The 16,175-nt window shown below is 44.1% G+C and overlaps 1 protein-coding gene across 1 annotated transcript in view; it reads left to right on the top strand.

Moving 5' to 3' along the window:
• The window catches only part of CYFIP1 (cytoplasmic FMR1 interacting protein 1), a 105,233-nt gene extending 89,492 nt beyond the window's left edge, over positions 1-15,741 (top strand). Inside the window, 8 exon segments of the mRNA XM_042243577.1 lie at positions 1,650-1,793; positions 2,052-2,142; positions 4,660-4,790; positions 9,367-9,439; positions 9,969-10,063; positions 10,767-11,005; positions 11,433-11,580; positions 14,946-15,741. Of these exon segments, the coding sequence (XP_042099511.1) occupies positions 1,650-1,793; positions 2,052-2,142; positions 4,660-4,790; positions 9,367-9,439; positions 9,969-10,063; positions 10,767-11,005; positions 11,433-11,580; positions 14,946-15,110 (1,086 nt within the window). The 3' untranslated portion in view covers positions 15,111-15,741.
• Positions 15,742-16,175: the final 434 nt, after the last annotated feature.

The raw sequence follows: 16,175 nt of genomic DNA, 5'->3' as shown, positions 1-16,175 counted from the left end.
CATTCAAAAGTGGTAACTTCTATAACCTATAACTTACATAATGTATAGTACAACATATATATTACATACTCTGTCCGTGGAATTCTTCAGGCAAGAATACTGGATTAGGTAGCCATTCTCTTCTCCAGGGGATTTCCCAACCCAGGGATCGAACCTGGCTCTCCTGCATTGCAGGCAGACTCTTTACTGTCTGAACCACCAGGGAAGCTCATAGGTTAACTCACATAACATATAATGTAAAACTTGGAACATCACTGCAAGACCTGTGCAAAGAGATGCTCTCAAAAATACCACAGTTACGTCACAATAGAATTCCAGAAAATGTCTAAGTGACCCACAGGAAGAGAAGAAGAAAGAGCCTATGTAAAAACCAGTAATTGCATTATTTGTAAATGTATTATTTGTAAGTAGTCTAAAGACAGTTCAAAGGCAGAGATTGACTGTGGATTAAAAAGTACGACTGCATAAGAAACTCACTTCAAGTCAATGATATAAGTGAATTAAAAGTAAAAGGATGGAAAAAGATGTAGCACACATCAGGGGCAAAGAGGGAGGGACATAACATAATGAGAAGAAGGTCAAGCAACCAAGAAGATACAGCAATCCGAAATGTTTATGCGCCAAACAACAGTTTCAAAATACTTGAAGCAAAAACTGACATAAGTGAAAGGAGGAATGAACAACTCCATAGTTGTAGTTGGGGAGGTCAACTTTCCTCTCAACTTACTAATCAAAAGAATAAGTATACAGAAAATCAGCAACAAAGAAGAATGAACACCATCAACCAACAGGGACATGTGTAGAACACTTACAACAGCAGAACACACATTCTTTTCAAGTACCCATGGAGCATTCTCAAGATAGACCATATCCTGGGCAATAAAGCAACCTTGGCATACACTGGGCATTAAAACAACCTCAACAGAATTCAAAGAATCAAAATATTACAGAGTGTTATCTGACCACAGTGAACTCAAACTTGAAATCAGTAACAAAGAGATGACAAGAAAATCTCCAGACACTGAAATTAACATATTTCTAAATGATCCTTAGGGCAAGAGGAAGTCTCAAAGGAAGTAAATCAAAATTTGCAGGGTGCAGCTAAAGAAGTCCTGAGAGTGAAATACATAGCACTGCATGCTTAACATTAGGAGTTTCCCTGTTGAGTGTGCACCTGCGTCCTTAGGCAAACTGGGAGGCCTTATCTTACCAGAAACGACCCTGCCCACTTTTCTTGCCTGCCCACCATGCAGGGCCTGCGGTCTCCAGCTCCCTGGTACCCACTGTCCCATCAGAACCTATTGTCGAGCGTCTCCCTTAGGAGACAGGGAGCAGTAATATGGGGGCAGCAGTGAGGTTCTAGGATACAGTGATTTCTCATTCCAGGACTTCAAAATATCTTCTGTAGGACTGGCAGTTTAATAAATGTTGGAATACCAAATGGTTTTGTTTTCTTCCTTCTGTTTTAGCGAGCTTGTTTTCATGTCTTCAGGTTGAAAACATAGATTCCAATGAAGGGCAGTCTGACAGGTTCTTTGGATCCACTGTGTGCTAATGCATGTAGATGAGGACACTTCGTTTTCATGTGTGCATGGAACTACACTGAAGACCCGGCAGCTTCATCAAGCACTAATGTTCTCTGCCCCCAGGCTTTAAACCTGGCCTATTCGAGCATCTATGGGAGCTACCGGAACTTTGTGGGGCCCCCGCACTTCCAGGTCATTTGCCGGCTGCTTGGCTACCAGGGCATTGCAGTGGTCATGGAAGAGCTGCTGAAGGTGGTCAAGAGCCTGGTATGTTTCCCTCTGGTGGGCTTCCTTCCCAGGGTTAGGGGGAGGATTCTGCACCCAGTTCCTGTGTGGCGAAGGGCTGCCGACTCCCATCGAGGTTGCTTTCCTTCTGTGTGTGAGATTTCCTTTCCAACCAAAGTGATTCTCAGTCCTGGATCATTACCATGCATTTTACTAACAAATTCGTTTTCAAAAGTCCCCATCGCACCGACAGCCTGCAGGGTAATGTGGCTGGTGGTTGACACAGCCCATCTCTCACAGCTGCAAGGCACAATCCTACAGTATGTGAAGACGCTGATGGAAGTGATGCCCAAGGTCTGCCGGCTGCCGCGACATGAGTACGGCTCCCCGGGTGAGCACAGCATCCCTCTGGGGTGTACAGGGAGGGGCAGTGTCGGCCCTAGGTCACTTAAGGGAAATCAAGTTGGAAATTACTGGTAAGGATCAGATCTGCCTTCCCCAAGTGGGAGAAGGTGGGAAGCCCAAGCAGAACCTGATTGTTTCCAACAGAACAAACCAGCCTTTCAACCAAGAGCTGGTGTGCAGGCGTTGGAGAGCTGGGTGGGGGCTGACAGTACTGTGAACCCTATGTACCTCGGCTCTCCTGCAATACCAGGATCTTGCAAATCACTGATGGGGGAGGCAGGGAGTGCCACTGCCTGCTAGTCTTCAGCAGCCCAGGCTGCAGGGGAGCCTATGCAGGGGGCCAGTTCCCCGACAGTGCAGCTTGTCTGTCTCTGCCCGGCAGCCTCCTGTCTCACTGACTGGCCAGCTGCAGGGCCCTCAGGCAGATGTGGTCTTTGGGGTGCCAGACAAACCTATGTGAGCTGACCAGAGTGGATTTGGTTCTTTCTACATGGATAACCTTCATGACTCAGAGAGCTTTGTTTGTGATAAAATTGAATGACAAGAACCCTTATCTCTTAACAAAGCTGCCTTTTATCTCATATCTGTTAATACTTTATTGAAAGCTGGAAAGCTATCTTGTTGGTCACCAGTGGGATACTGTCCTGATAGGCAGCTGGCTGGTATGGTTGAGCCTCTGGGTGTTCCTGGCACCACCCAGGGCTGCTGTTGGTGTTTGAGGAGACAGTGAGGTGACCCACTTGGCCACTGGGAAGGGAATAACCATTGGTCTGTCCTGGCTTAGGGAAATCTCAGAAAGTAGAGAAGTAATGTTGGGATAATAAAACTGGTGCTCAGATCCTTATTTGAGGTGGATATTTTAAATGCCAAAGACAAAGCCATTTAAGCCAGATCCAGAGCTGGTCTGCAGGACAGCTGTGGACTTCCAGGCTGGTTTCCACATGTCCACACCCAGCTGGCGTGGCACCACTGTGGAGGTAGTGCCATGTTGCTGGAAGTACCCCCACGCTCATGCTCATTGTGGGGTGGACCACCAAGAGGAAAGGATGGTCTCTCAGGCAGGCAGGGCTGGGGGGTCATTGTGGAACAGCACTCAGGGCCTGACCTGATGGGATGAGAGGTTTGAAATCTCTTCAAGTATCCAGCATTTTTCTCAGTGTTGTTTTGCCTGTTCTGGGTCTTCTGTATAAATTCTGGAGTCAGCTCGGGGATTTTGACTGTGTCAGCAGTGAATGGATAGAGTGCTTCCTAGACTTTATGCTTCTTGTCTTTTCCTGCCTTAATGACAACATCCAGAACCTCCAGGAGAGTGGTGAAGATGTGCTGTCTTTCTCTGGAGCTCCGGGAGAGGGCATGCAGATTCACCACTGAGTATGATGTTAGCTACAGGGTTTTTGTAGATGTCCTTTATTAGATTAAATATGTTCCTCTCTATGCCTGTGAAGGGATTTTGAATTTTATCAAATACCTTTTCTACCTCTGCTGGGGATGACTGTGGTCCTGCTCATTTATTGCCACATGATGCCTCCTCTGAAGGTGTACACAGACCTCAGAGATGTTGCAGGTCTGGTTCCAGCCAGCTGCAAATTATCACAATAAAGCAAGCCATATGAATTTTTTATTTCCTGATGCATATAAAGTTATGTCTGTACTATGCTATAGTCTATTAAGTGTGCGGTAACGCAAGATACGCCTTTTAAAACATCCGTATCTTGGACTTCCCTGGTGGCCCAGCGGTAAAGAATCCGCCTGCCAATGCAGGGGACACGGACTTGATCCCTGGCCCAGGAAGATCCCACATGCCCTGAAACAGCTAAGACAGTGTGCCGCAGCCGCTGAGCCCTCACTCTGGGGCCTGAGCTCCAGAAAAAGAAAAGCCACCAAAATGAGAAGCCCGCACACTGCAAGGAGGAGTATTCCCTGCTCACCACAACTAGAGAAAGCCCGAGTGCAGCAGTGAAGACCCAGCACAGCCATAAATAAATAAATAAAACTAAGTATCTTACTTTAAAACACATCATTGCTAAAAAATGCTAACCATCATCTGAACCTTTAGCAAGTTGTGACCTTTTTGCAATAATAACATCAAAGATCCCAGATCATCATGACAAATATAATAATGATGAAAAATTTTCAAATATTGCACGAATTATCAAAATCTGATCTAGAAACATGAAGTGAACAGATGCTATGGGGAAAATGGCACCTATAGATTTGTTTGACACAGGAGTGCCACAGACCTTCAGTTTGTGAAAATAACACAATATCGGCAAAGCACAGAAAAACAAGCTGTGCCTGGACTGGGTTGACAGGCTTTGGAGCTGAGGACCAGGATCCAGGCGGTGGAACAGGAGACGTGCCCATCTCCTTGGTGGGCAGGATGGCAGTGTCGGAGAGTCTTCTGCCAGCACGGGTGCTTCTGGCTGTGGGCCCCAGGCTGCGCACCGTCACGCTCCCTCCCTCTAGCCTCTCCCAGCCCCACATTCATTGTCTCCCACTTCAGGCATCCTGGAGTTCTTCCACCACCAGCTAAAGGACATAGTTGAGTATGCGGAGCTGAAAACGGTGTGCTTCCAGAACCTGCGGGAGGTGGGCAACGCTGTGCTCTTCTGCCTGCTCATAGAGCAGAGCCTGGTGAGTGTCCAGCGCCGCCATGGCCTGCATCCTGCCAAGCCCCTTCCTCCTCATGGATGACAGAAGAGGCCATTCTTTAGGCGCTTGATTCAGTGGCGTTATTTAATGGGGGAAGGAGAGCAAGTGTTATAAAGCACTTTTCTTTTTTTCATAGTTATTTAGACTTTTGAATTTGTTCCCTACAATTGAAAAACAAAAATGCAGTAGTTCATTTAAGAATGTTTTACTGTGTGACTATTGTAAGAATGTTTTATTTACTGCATCTAAATTAACATATATGACACACACATAATGTATAAAGCTGCTGCCTGGGAGAACTGTTTGTGATGGAAAATTCCATAGCTGAGGCTGTTGAGATCTCAGAGTGGGGCTCCATGTGACTAAAGAACAGAGTTTTAGATGTCATTGAATTTTAATTTTTTACATTGAAATAGGTACACATGGCCCATGCCTGCTGAGGTGGACAGCATAAGAAAGCAAGCACTAGGAGCCCAGCAGCACCAAGAAATCACGCGTGGGCACCCGCAGTCCCACTGCCTGCCTGCTGGGCGTGTCCTTCGGCCTCTCCTTCTGTCCCTGTAGGTCACGTCAGCTGACTGCCGCTCTGCACCCAGAGCCCTCTTGAGCTGGCCTCACTCTGCCTTTCAGTGAGGACTGCGGAGCAGGACGTCTTCCCTGCTGCTGGGCTCTCCTTCTGTTAAATGTTCCGTTTGTATCTTGTCCATTTTACTACAACTTGTGTATCTTCTGTGTGTTACACGTAAATGCTAGTATTGTTGTGTATCGCTAGGTCGTGTCCGATTCTTTTTTGTGACCCCATGGACTACAGCCCACCAGGCTCCCCCTGTCCATGGGATTCTCCAGGCAAGAATACTGCAGTGGGTTGCCATTTACTTCTCCAGGGCATCTTTTCGACCCCGGTATCGAACTTGTGTCTCCTGCCTCAGCAGGTGGATTCTTTACCGCTGAGCCACCAAGGAAGCCCTGATTTTAGCTTGTCTTTTCATGCTAATAGTGGCGATGTTTGAGGAACTGATACTCCTAATTTGACTATGGTCTCTTTTCTATGGTTCTTGTGTACAAGCACTTCTTGTATCTCTTCAAAGAAATCCTTTCCTCTCTAGGAATCATAAAGACATTCTTTCATATTTTCTTCTAAAGATTTTAGGTTTTGTTTCTACGTTAAAGTTTATATTCCTTCTGGAGTTGGTTTTTGTGTGTAATGTCAGATGTGGATGAAGATTCTTTTTTCCTCATGGGTCATCAGTTGTCCCTTCTCCAGTGACTGAAGGAAGACTCCTTTCCTTGTTGGTCAGCAGTATCCCTCTGTCATCCTCCGCTTTCTATGGATGTGCTAGTCTGTCTCTTGGTTTTCTTCCTCATTCTACTAGTCTGTGTCAGTCCATGGCTTCTAACATGCTGTCTTACTCATGGTAGCTCTAACTAAAGTGTTAACCCCTGGTAGGACATGCTCCTTACCTTATTCTTCTTCAAGCACATGCTACCTGTTTGTGGATCTTTGCTCTGCTGTGAAAGTATGAGAATCAGCTTGGGCCAAATACACTGAAAAAGCACACTGACATTTCAGTGGGAGTTGTGTTACATTTCTAGCTCTATCTGGGGAGATCTTTGCTCTGTTACTTCTTAGAGCAGTCTCTTCTCTCTCTGGAAACTTGGCACCTTGGCAGAGGCAAGGTGTGTTTTGCAAGGACCTGGGCCAGGGTCTTCCATACACTGTGCAGGGTGTGGCAGCCAGACTGCAGGCCTGAGGGGCTGAGCCAGTGGGCTCGGCTCCTTGCACCTGGTTACTCGAAGAAGATATGCTGGCTCTCACGTCAGGGAGCCCAAGCTCGGCTGCAGGGTACAGTCTCTGGTCAGGACCTCATCTTCCAGACTCTGCTCTGCCACTCTGCTCACAGAAGACCTTTTCCATGTGGTGCCAGAGGTGGGCAGCTCCCAGGCCCTTGCTGTCCCACTGCCTGTGACTCAGCCCAGCTGCTCCCCGCAGCAGGACTGGTGGTGCTGGGCCAACAGGCAGCTCCCCAAGGAGCTGGTGTCCAGGGCAGCCTTGCTCCAGGAGCAGCTGAGGGAGAACTGAATCTTTCACCTAAATACACAAGATAAGTGAGGGGAAATTCCCGTAAATAGTAATCACTCATGAATTTTCAGTATTTAATAGAGGAAAAGTCCCTTCACATATGACTTTTCCTGAACACATACGTAAAGTGCAGTATCTCAGCTGTGTGTATCCATGCCCATCTCTGTGTTCCCTTTTTCACTTGACAGTAAATCTGGAGATCATTCCACGTTAGTAATGGTGACAATCATCAGCCTTTTCCAGCTGCGTGATACTCCACAGACATTACGCTCTAGTCTGTGTTTGCGTGGTAGTCCTTCACTGTCTGATGCCTTCCTTCTGTGAGAAGAGCTTGTGTTCTTTCTGGACTTGGGCACAGGAGGTGTGGAGGAGGGGGTCAGCCTCCTTTTGGAGGGTTCTGGAAGAGCAGGGCTGGCTGACTGACTGCTCTTCCAGGCTTACGTTAGGCGATGACAGGATCTTTACATGATGGGTACAGAAAGCCTTCTCTTCCTCCTCTTGCTCTTAGTTTTGCTATCATCTTTGCGGAGATCCTCAGAAAGGAAACTCTTATCAGTCAGTATGTTTTGATTCTCTGATAACCATTTCTTTGTTTAGCAATTTGTTTTATCAAGATTTCAGGATGGGTGTAGAGTAGGAGGCAGGAGAGCCCATTCTCATTTCCTGTCTTTTTGCCCTCTGGTGAGCACACTGCTGTCCAAAGAGTTTCCCTTGTTTATGGGCCCTCCAGCTAGGGAAGGGCACCCTTCTTGACCATTTTTGGGTTCATGGTGGAGTTTTAGATGTTGAGACCCCTGTGATATTGGAAGTAAGCTTTCTTCCTGCATTGCATTGTTCTGGAGAATAGGTTTTATGTAGTGTGGGGTTTTATTGCCTGTTTAAAGGAATTTGTGATCCAGCAACAGGTTCAGAGTGACTGCTCAGACTCTTGTTTTAGGCTCACTGGGGAATGGCCAACGGTGCCCCTTCCTTCTGCCTCCTGTTCTTTGTTTACGAAGGAGGCACCTGCTTCCTGGCTCTGCAGGGATGGCTGAAAGACCCTAAAGACAAAGGAACCGTGCTCAGTGCTGTCTGTGTTTCAGTTCAGTTGCTCAGTCGTGTCCGACTCTTTGCAGCCGCATGGACTGCAGCACTCCCTGTCCATCCCCAACTCCCAGAGCTGGCTCAAATTCATGTCCATCCAGTCAGTGATGCCATCCAACCATCTCATCCTCTGTTGTCCCCTTCTCCTTCCTTCAATCTTTCCCAGCATCAGGGTCTTTTCTAGTGAATCAGCTCTTTGCATCAGGTGGCCAAAGTACTGGAGTTTCAGCTTCAACATCAGTCCTTCCAGTGAATATTCAGGACTGATTTCCCTTAGGATGGACTGGTTGCAGTTCAAGGGACTCTCAAGAGTCTTCTCCAACACCACAGTTCAAAAGCATCAATTCTTCAGCACTCAGCTTTCTTCACAGTCCAGCTCTCACATCTATACATGACTACTGGAAAAACCATAGCTTTGACTAGATGGACCTTTGTCAGTAAAGTAATCACAATCTGCTTTTTAATATGCTGTCTAGGTTGGTCATAGCTTTTCCTGCAAGGAGCAAGTGTCTTTTAATTTCATGACTGCAGTTACCATCTGCAGTGATTTTGGAGCCCAAGAAAATAACGTCTGTCACTGTTTCCACTGTTTCCCCATCTATTTGCCATGAAGTGATGGGTCCGGATGCCATAATCTTAGTTTTTTGAATGTTGAGTTTTAAGCCAGCTTTTTCACTCTCCTCTTTCATTCTCATCAAGAGGCTGTTTTGTTCCTCTTTGCTTTTTCCATAAGGGTAGTGTCATCTGCATATCTGAGGTTATTCATACTTCTCCAGGCAATCTTGATTCCAGCTTGTGCTTCATCCAGCCTGGCATTTTGCATGTTGTACTCTGCATATAAGTTAAACAAGCAGGGTGACAATATTCAGCCTTGACATACTCCTTTCCCCATTTTGAACCAGTCCATTGTTCCATGTCCAGTTCTAACTGTTGCTTCTTGACGTGCATACAGATTTCTCAGGAGGCAGTTAAGGTCGTCTGGTATTCTGATCTCTTTAAGAATTTTCTACAGTTTGTTGTGATCCACACAGTCAAAGGCTTTTGGTGTAGTCAATGAAACAGAAGTAGTTTCTTCTCTGGAATTTTCTTGCTTTTTCACTTTGATCTCTGGTCTGTGTTTAAATTAATAAAAATGAAGATTGAGTAACTAAAAATGAAAATTCAGTTCCTTAGCCACATTCCAAGCACTTAATCACCACTTGTTGCTGGCAGCCACCTGGACAGAACAGCGAGGGACAGTTCCACCAGCACAGAGACTCCTGTTGGCCAGTCTGCTTGCAGTGTTTATTTTACACAAAATGAGAAAGATGTGCCTTGTGTTCAGCATCCGATTTCTTTGTCCATCTTTACTGTGAGATAAGCTTCTTCATGCAGCCTTCTTTTTCATTGTTCTAGTCTCTAGAAGAAGTATGTGACCTGCTGCACGCAGCCCCTTTCCAGAACATCTTGCCAAGGGTCCATGTGAAAGGTGAGCCAGTCCTCTGACCAGGGTAGGGACACATGTCTGTGTTGCCAGAGAGTTCTCTTTAGTTAAAAAGCCAGCTTTGAGTTTGCTTCCTGTTCAGTCACATCCTGGAAGTAATATAATATAGTTAAATGAATATTGAATAAAGGAAGTATTTAGGATGGAAATGCTGTATCTTGATTGTTTCAGAATAGCATGGGAGGAGGGGTATTGGGTATATATGAAAGAATAATGCCATGAGCTCATGATTGTAGCAACAGATAGTCACAGAGGGTTCATTGTACTGTGCTGTTTTTGACTACATCTGGATTTTTCAGTAAGTTTTTAAAAGTTTGAATATTGAGCAAAGACTCAGTTCTCTGTTTGAGTTAAAATAGCAGATTAGCCAGTTCCATAAAAGAATTTTCAAAGAGAACCTCTATGCATAATGTTAAATATTTTTCATTTCGGTTTTTCTTTTTTTACAAAATTAAACTTATGCAATTGTTATTCATACAAGGAATAGAGTATAAAATATTTTTTTCCACCGTAGAGGGAGAGAGACTTGATGCCAAAATGAAAAGGCTAGAATCAAAGTACGCCCCACTGCACCTTGTCCCTCTGATCGAAAGACTGGGAACTCCACAGGTAACGCAACATGCTGCTGTGAGCTGGGCACCCAGTTGGGCTGGTCATTGGCAGGGTTGACGGACTCTGGGTGAGACCTAGTCCTAAGGCATCAAGAGATTGCATCGGCCTGCTCAGCAAATCAGGCCTGAGTTTCCCAAATGAGTTTTATAATAGGACCTTGTCATAGGGTGGCTGGGAAGTTTGAATGAGCTAACACGTGAAAGGATGCAGAACATCACCTGGCAGGTGAGACGTGAACAGTAAACATCTCTGTTTTTATTGTCCATCCCTTCATGAAGAAAGCTTTCTCATAGGTTTTTAAGAACAGGAGGTAGGGAGGAACTTAAGCGAGCTACATCAGAGTCTCTCAACCTCTTGCCATTTTGGATGAGATAATTCTCTGTTGGGGGGACTGTCCTATGAATTGTAGGACATTTAGCAGCATCCCTGGCCTCTACCCACTAGATGCCACTAGACCCACAAGCTATGAAAACCAAATGTCCTCACAAGATAAATCTCTCCCTTAAGAACAACTGTGCTTGACAGTTCTGTTTAGTCTGATAAGACATATAATAGCTGACGTATTTTGTTGATGTTTATTTTTAAAAACCCTCTTCTGCAAGGTGTGATAGTTTCCAGTGAGTCAAAAACAATGCCAGAGTACTTCGACTTCAGCATTCTAGCTGCCTGCCATGCCTGTGACATTTTGTCCTTTCTACAGCAAATTGCAATAGCAAGAGAGGGGGACCTGCTGACAAAGGAGCGTCTCTGCTGTGGCCTGTCCATGTTTGAAGTCATCCTGACTCGGATCCGAACCTTTCTGGATGACTCCATCTGGCGTGGGCCTCTGCCCAGCAATGGGGTCATGCACGTAGATGACTGTGTTGAGTTTCACAGACTGTGGAGTGCCATGCAGTTTGTCTACTGCATTCCTGTGGGAACACACGAGTTTACAGTCGAGTAAGTGAGTGCTCAGGGAGGGGAGGTGGGAGAGAAGCTGGCGTTAGGCTCATGCGGAGAACCACTTTCCTCTAGAAATGGATCCCCATATTGCTGAGCTGCAATAAAGCGAGTTAAGTAGGGGCTGTTACCTGATACCTAGGAAATGCTTCAGGGCTGGGCTTCTGGAGTTTTCTGAACTCATGGAAACTTATGCAAGTCAGGTGTGTATTTTGCTAGACAGGAGAACCACCAACACTTCATGAACTCATTGTCCATGGCAGGGCCTTGATCTAAAAGAGGTTCAGAAACAGTTTGCCAGAGGAACCCCAAAGAGGTTTTTACCAAATCAGGGACACAGCTCTGCTCATCATACCCTGCAGGACACACAGGTGGTTTGGCCACTGGCATCTGGTTGCCCGTTCCATCTCCTGCTTCTTGTCTCCAGGCAGTGCTTTGGCGATGGGCTCCACTGGGCTGGCTGCATGATCATTGCGCTGCTTGGGCAGCAGCGCCGCTTTGCTGTGCTGGATTTCTGCTACCATCTGCTCAAAGTCCAGAAACACGATGGCAAAGACGAAATCATCAAAAACGTGGTACGTGGAAGCTTCACAAAGACAGACATTTTCTATTTATTTAAAGTTTTTGTTTTTTTCACCATGAATGTTTCTCATCTGAGGACAAAAGGTGCCACCAAATGAAACTTTCTTTTCACTCCCCAAATGAATCTGAATAGAATTAGTAAGCAAAGGAGTCTGATTCCATTTTCCTTCTATTTTCAAGGTATGTAGATCTACTTCATATTATAGAGCCTTGTAAGATCTGCATTTTCAGTATATTGGCATACTCTTCAAGTCTTCTGGCTTCATTAAAGATCTTTTTGTGTTTGTCATTTTATGGATTCTTTGGAATTGAATTCCAGAAAATACTTATTATCTTTTCAAATATTTTAGTTTTTCTTCCATTTGGGGACTTCATTAGACATGTCTATACATGTTCAGTCACTCAGTCGTGTCCGACTCTTTGTGACCCTGTGGGCTGCAGCACGCCAGGCCTCCCTGTCCATCACCAACTCCCGGAGTCTACTCAAACCCATGTCCATTGAGTTGGTGATGCCATCTCATCCTCTGTCATTCCCTTCTCCTGCCTTCAATCTTTCCCAACATCAGGGACTTTTCAAATGAGTCAGCTCTTCACATCAGGTGGCCAAAATATTGGAGTTTCAGCCTCAACATCAGTCCTATGAACACCTAGGACTGATCTCCTTAGGATGGACTGGTTGGATCTCCTTGCAGTCCAAGGGACTCTCAAGAGTCTTCTCCAACACCACAGTTCAACAGCATCAATTCTTTGGTGCTGAGCTTTCTTTATAGTCCAACTCTCATCCATATATGACAAAAACCATAGCCTTGACTAGGCAGACCTTTGTTGACAAAGTAATGTCTCTGCTTTTTAATATGCTGTCTAGGTTGGTCATAACTTTTCTTTCAAGGAGTTTAAGTGTCTTTTAATTTCATGGCTGTAATCAACATCTGCAGTGATTTTGGAACCCAAAAATATAAAGTCAGCCACTGTTTCCACTGTTTCCCCGTCTATTTGCCATGAAGTGATGGGACCGGATGCCATGATCTTAGTTTTCTGAATGTTGAGCTTTGAGCCAACTTTTTCACTCTCTTCTTTCATTTTCATCAAGAGGCTCTTTAGTTGTTCTTCACTTTCTGCCATAAGGGTGGTGTCATCTGCATATCTAAGGTTATTGATAGTTCTCCTGGCAATCTTGATTCCAGCTTGTGCTTCAGCCAGCCCAGTGTTTCTCATGATGTACTCTGCATATAAGTTAAATAAGCAGGGTGACAATATACAGCCTTGGCATACCCCTTTTCCTATCTGGAACCAGTCTGTTGTTCCATATCCAGTTCTAACTGTTGCTTCCTGACCTGCATACAGGTTTCTCAAGAGGCAGGTGGTGGTCTGTTATTCCCATCTCTTTCAGAATTTTCCACAGTTTATTGTGATCCACACAGTCAAAAGCTTTGGCATAGTCAATAAAGCAGAAATAGATGTTTTTCTGGAACTCTCTTGCTTTTTCAGTGATCCAGCAGATGTTGGCAATTTGATCTCTGGTTCCTCTGCCTTTTCTAAAACCAGCTTGAACATCCGGAAGTACACGGTTCACGTATTGCTGAAGCCTGGCTTGGAGAATTTTGAGCATTACTTTGCTAGCGTGTGAGATGAGTGCAATTGTGCAGTACTTAGTATCTCTCAGTTTTCTGCATCAGAGGTCGGGAACAGCATGCCTCAGCCGGGTCTTCCATTTAGTTTCACAAGGCCGCTATCAATGTGTCTGTAAGGCTGTGTTCCCTTCTGGAGCCTCTAGTTACGGATCTACTTCCAGACTCATTCAGGTGGTTGGCTCCATTCAGCTCCGTTCCATTGGAGAACTAAGGTCTCCATTTCCTTGCTGGTTATTTAGTTCACATCCCTTCTCATGCTTCCACATGGCCCCTTCCAGCCAACATGGTCAAGTCCCTCTCACACTACTAATGTTCTAATTTAATTTTGTGTCACGTCTCTGCTGTCTCCAGCTCGAGAAAGTTCTCTTCTCGTATGATTAGATTGGGTCCACCTGGGTAATCCATCCTACTTTTCCTATTTTAAAGTCTGTAACCACCTAACTATATTTGCAAGGTCCCCTTTGCTATTGGAAAGTAATACACTTACAGGTTCCAGGGACTGGAACATGGATATCTTAGGGGGCACTCTACCTCCCATACCTCCATTTCCTTGGCTGTCTGGGCTGTACCCATGTACTGACTTAACTGACTTCACCTCAGTGTGATCTGCTGTTTTTAACTTTTGAAAATCACTAGTTTATATTTAAAATGTTGATTTCCTTCTTCAAATCTTGGTAGTAATTGATAATTTTATCTTCACAGAATTTTTTCCATTTTTGTTTCTTTATACATCTAGTCTAAATGCATAAAGAAATAAGTCATATCTCAGTTTTTTGTGACAGAGACCTCAAGACAATTTGTTCTGAGACCTCGAGGGGTATCTGAAACTCTGAAATGTTTGTTTATTGGATTTTTATTTGGCAGCTTTTGTTTGGTTGAACTTAATTTGTGACGCCTTTCTCCCAGGATTTCCCTTTACTGCTCATCTCCCAGAGTTATTACCAGTGTGGAACCACTTTTATTAATTTTTTTATTTTTTGGAACCACTTTTAACTTCCTAAGAGGTCCAGGCTTGTGGAGAGCCTTGGAGTGCAGTCCACTTTGCTTAAAGGCCAGCCTGTCTCTTCATCCCACCCCTGCTGATAGCATCTGTCTCTGAGGAGCCTGGCTTTTCTCTCATCACTTCTTGCATAGACAAAACCAGCAGTGCTTTAAACTGGAATAGAGTTTAAAGTTTGTTCTGTTTTCATTTTTGTGTTTTTTTTTTTAATATAGTTCTGTTACAGCAGGAAGTGAAATGAAAGCAGGTGACATGAAAGTCGCCCAGTCGTGTCTAACTATTTGCGACCCCAATAATCCATGGAATTCTCCAGGCCAGAATACTGGAATGGGTAGCCTTTCCCTTCTCCAGGGGATCTTCCCAACCCAGGGATTGAACCTAGGTCTCCTGCATTGCAGGCAGATTCTTTAACGAATGAGGGAAGCCCATTATAGCAGAAGGGTCTATCAAAGCACCCTGTCCACAATTGCTTGTGTTGTGTTAGTTACTGGGCTCCATCTTCACATTTCTAGCTCTTAGGACACCACAGTTCTCAATACCTGTCTGTTGAATAAACAGGTCTGTAAGTTTTACACATGAATCTACAGTAGCATGAAACGAATAGAGAAATGTTGCAGTAAAGAGATGGTATGTATCAAGTTGGCTGTAACTTTTCTAATATGAAAATCCTGAGGTATTTTGAAGCATGAAGAATAAATGACAGCTATCCTAATTTTAATTGTTGTAGCCTTTGAAGAAGATGGTGGAAAGAATTCGCAAGTTCCAGATTCTAAATGATGAGATAATCACTATCTTGGACAAGTACTTGAAGTCAGGTGATGGGGAGAGCACACCTGTGGAGCACGTCCGCTGCTTTCAGCCCCCTATCCACCAGTCCCTGGCCAGCAGCTGAGGGAGTGTGTATCACCTGTTTTTGAAGAGTTCCAGTACTGACTGCATTTAAGATCTAGAAGGGCATGTTTTTCTTTCCATAAACTATTTAGTGGGATTTTGGGGAACTATTTTTCAGTATCTCTGTGCCTGTTAAAATAAGGGGGTGCTTTTCAATCTAAAAGCTTGATTTTATAAAATTGACTTATTTTTCTACACTAAAATTGTATATACTTTTGGTAATTAGAAACTCTAAGAATGTTGACTGCAGATTGTTGCCATCATGTTCTTACAAAATCATTTTCCATTTTTTTGTGGAATGTTCCAACAGCTAGCTATGTCATAAAGTGCTGCTGAGTTCATCCATTTATCCTGTAACATTTAAGGAAAGATCTGTGAATTTAAGCAAGAAACTTAATACCAGCTAATTGTAATAAAACCCATTACCAATTAGAATTCAACTTAATGATTAGCTTTTGTTGAGAGATTTTTCTGGTTTTTTAATGAAAACCTTTTCTAAGTCATTTCCCTTTCCCTTTTTGTCTTTCAAAAAATAGTGAACTTGATTTCTCTGTTTCTACTAAATCCAGCTGTAACAAAATCTAGTTTGTGACAGGATTTAAAGGTTACAGAAATAAAAATAATGGAACCTGTTTGTGTTCATTCATTTACTGTGACCCTGTGTGCCCTGGCTTTGGTAAAGTACTTTCCCTGCTTGCTCGAGTGCACAAACCAGGCTAGAAGTCCAGGTCACCTGCAGCCATGAAGGAAGGGACAAGATCATGATGGTAACTTCTATATGGTTTTAAAAATATTAATAGCAAAGTCCAGGTGCATTATCTATGGCACCAAAAATAAAGTCTGTGAACTACTTGGTTTTACTGTTTAACCTTAAGATAAAACAGAACTATTTTAGAAAAAGTAACCTAAAAATGTTGCTTGTGGTAATGTGAAATAATAACCCTGGGGCCAGTATTCTCCTGCAGATTAAGAGGTAGTATCTGTGCTCACCCTATAATGGAAGTATAGAATATGAAAAACTAATGAGTAAATTTAAATAATTCATTAGTTTTATAACACTTAATTA

Source organism: Ovis aries, chromosome 2, assembly GCF_016772045.2.
Source record: "Ovis aries strain OAR_USU_Benz2616 breed Rambouillet chromosome 2, ARS-UI_Ramb_v3.0, whole genome shotgun sequence".
NCBI classification, from domain to species: domain Eukaryota; kingdom Metazoa; phylum Chordata; class Mammalia; order Artiodactyla; family Bovidae; genus Ovis; species Ovis aries.
Note: the sequence above shows the minus strand (reverse complement) of the source record. Positions and strands in the feature narration are given on the sequence as shown.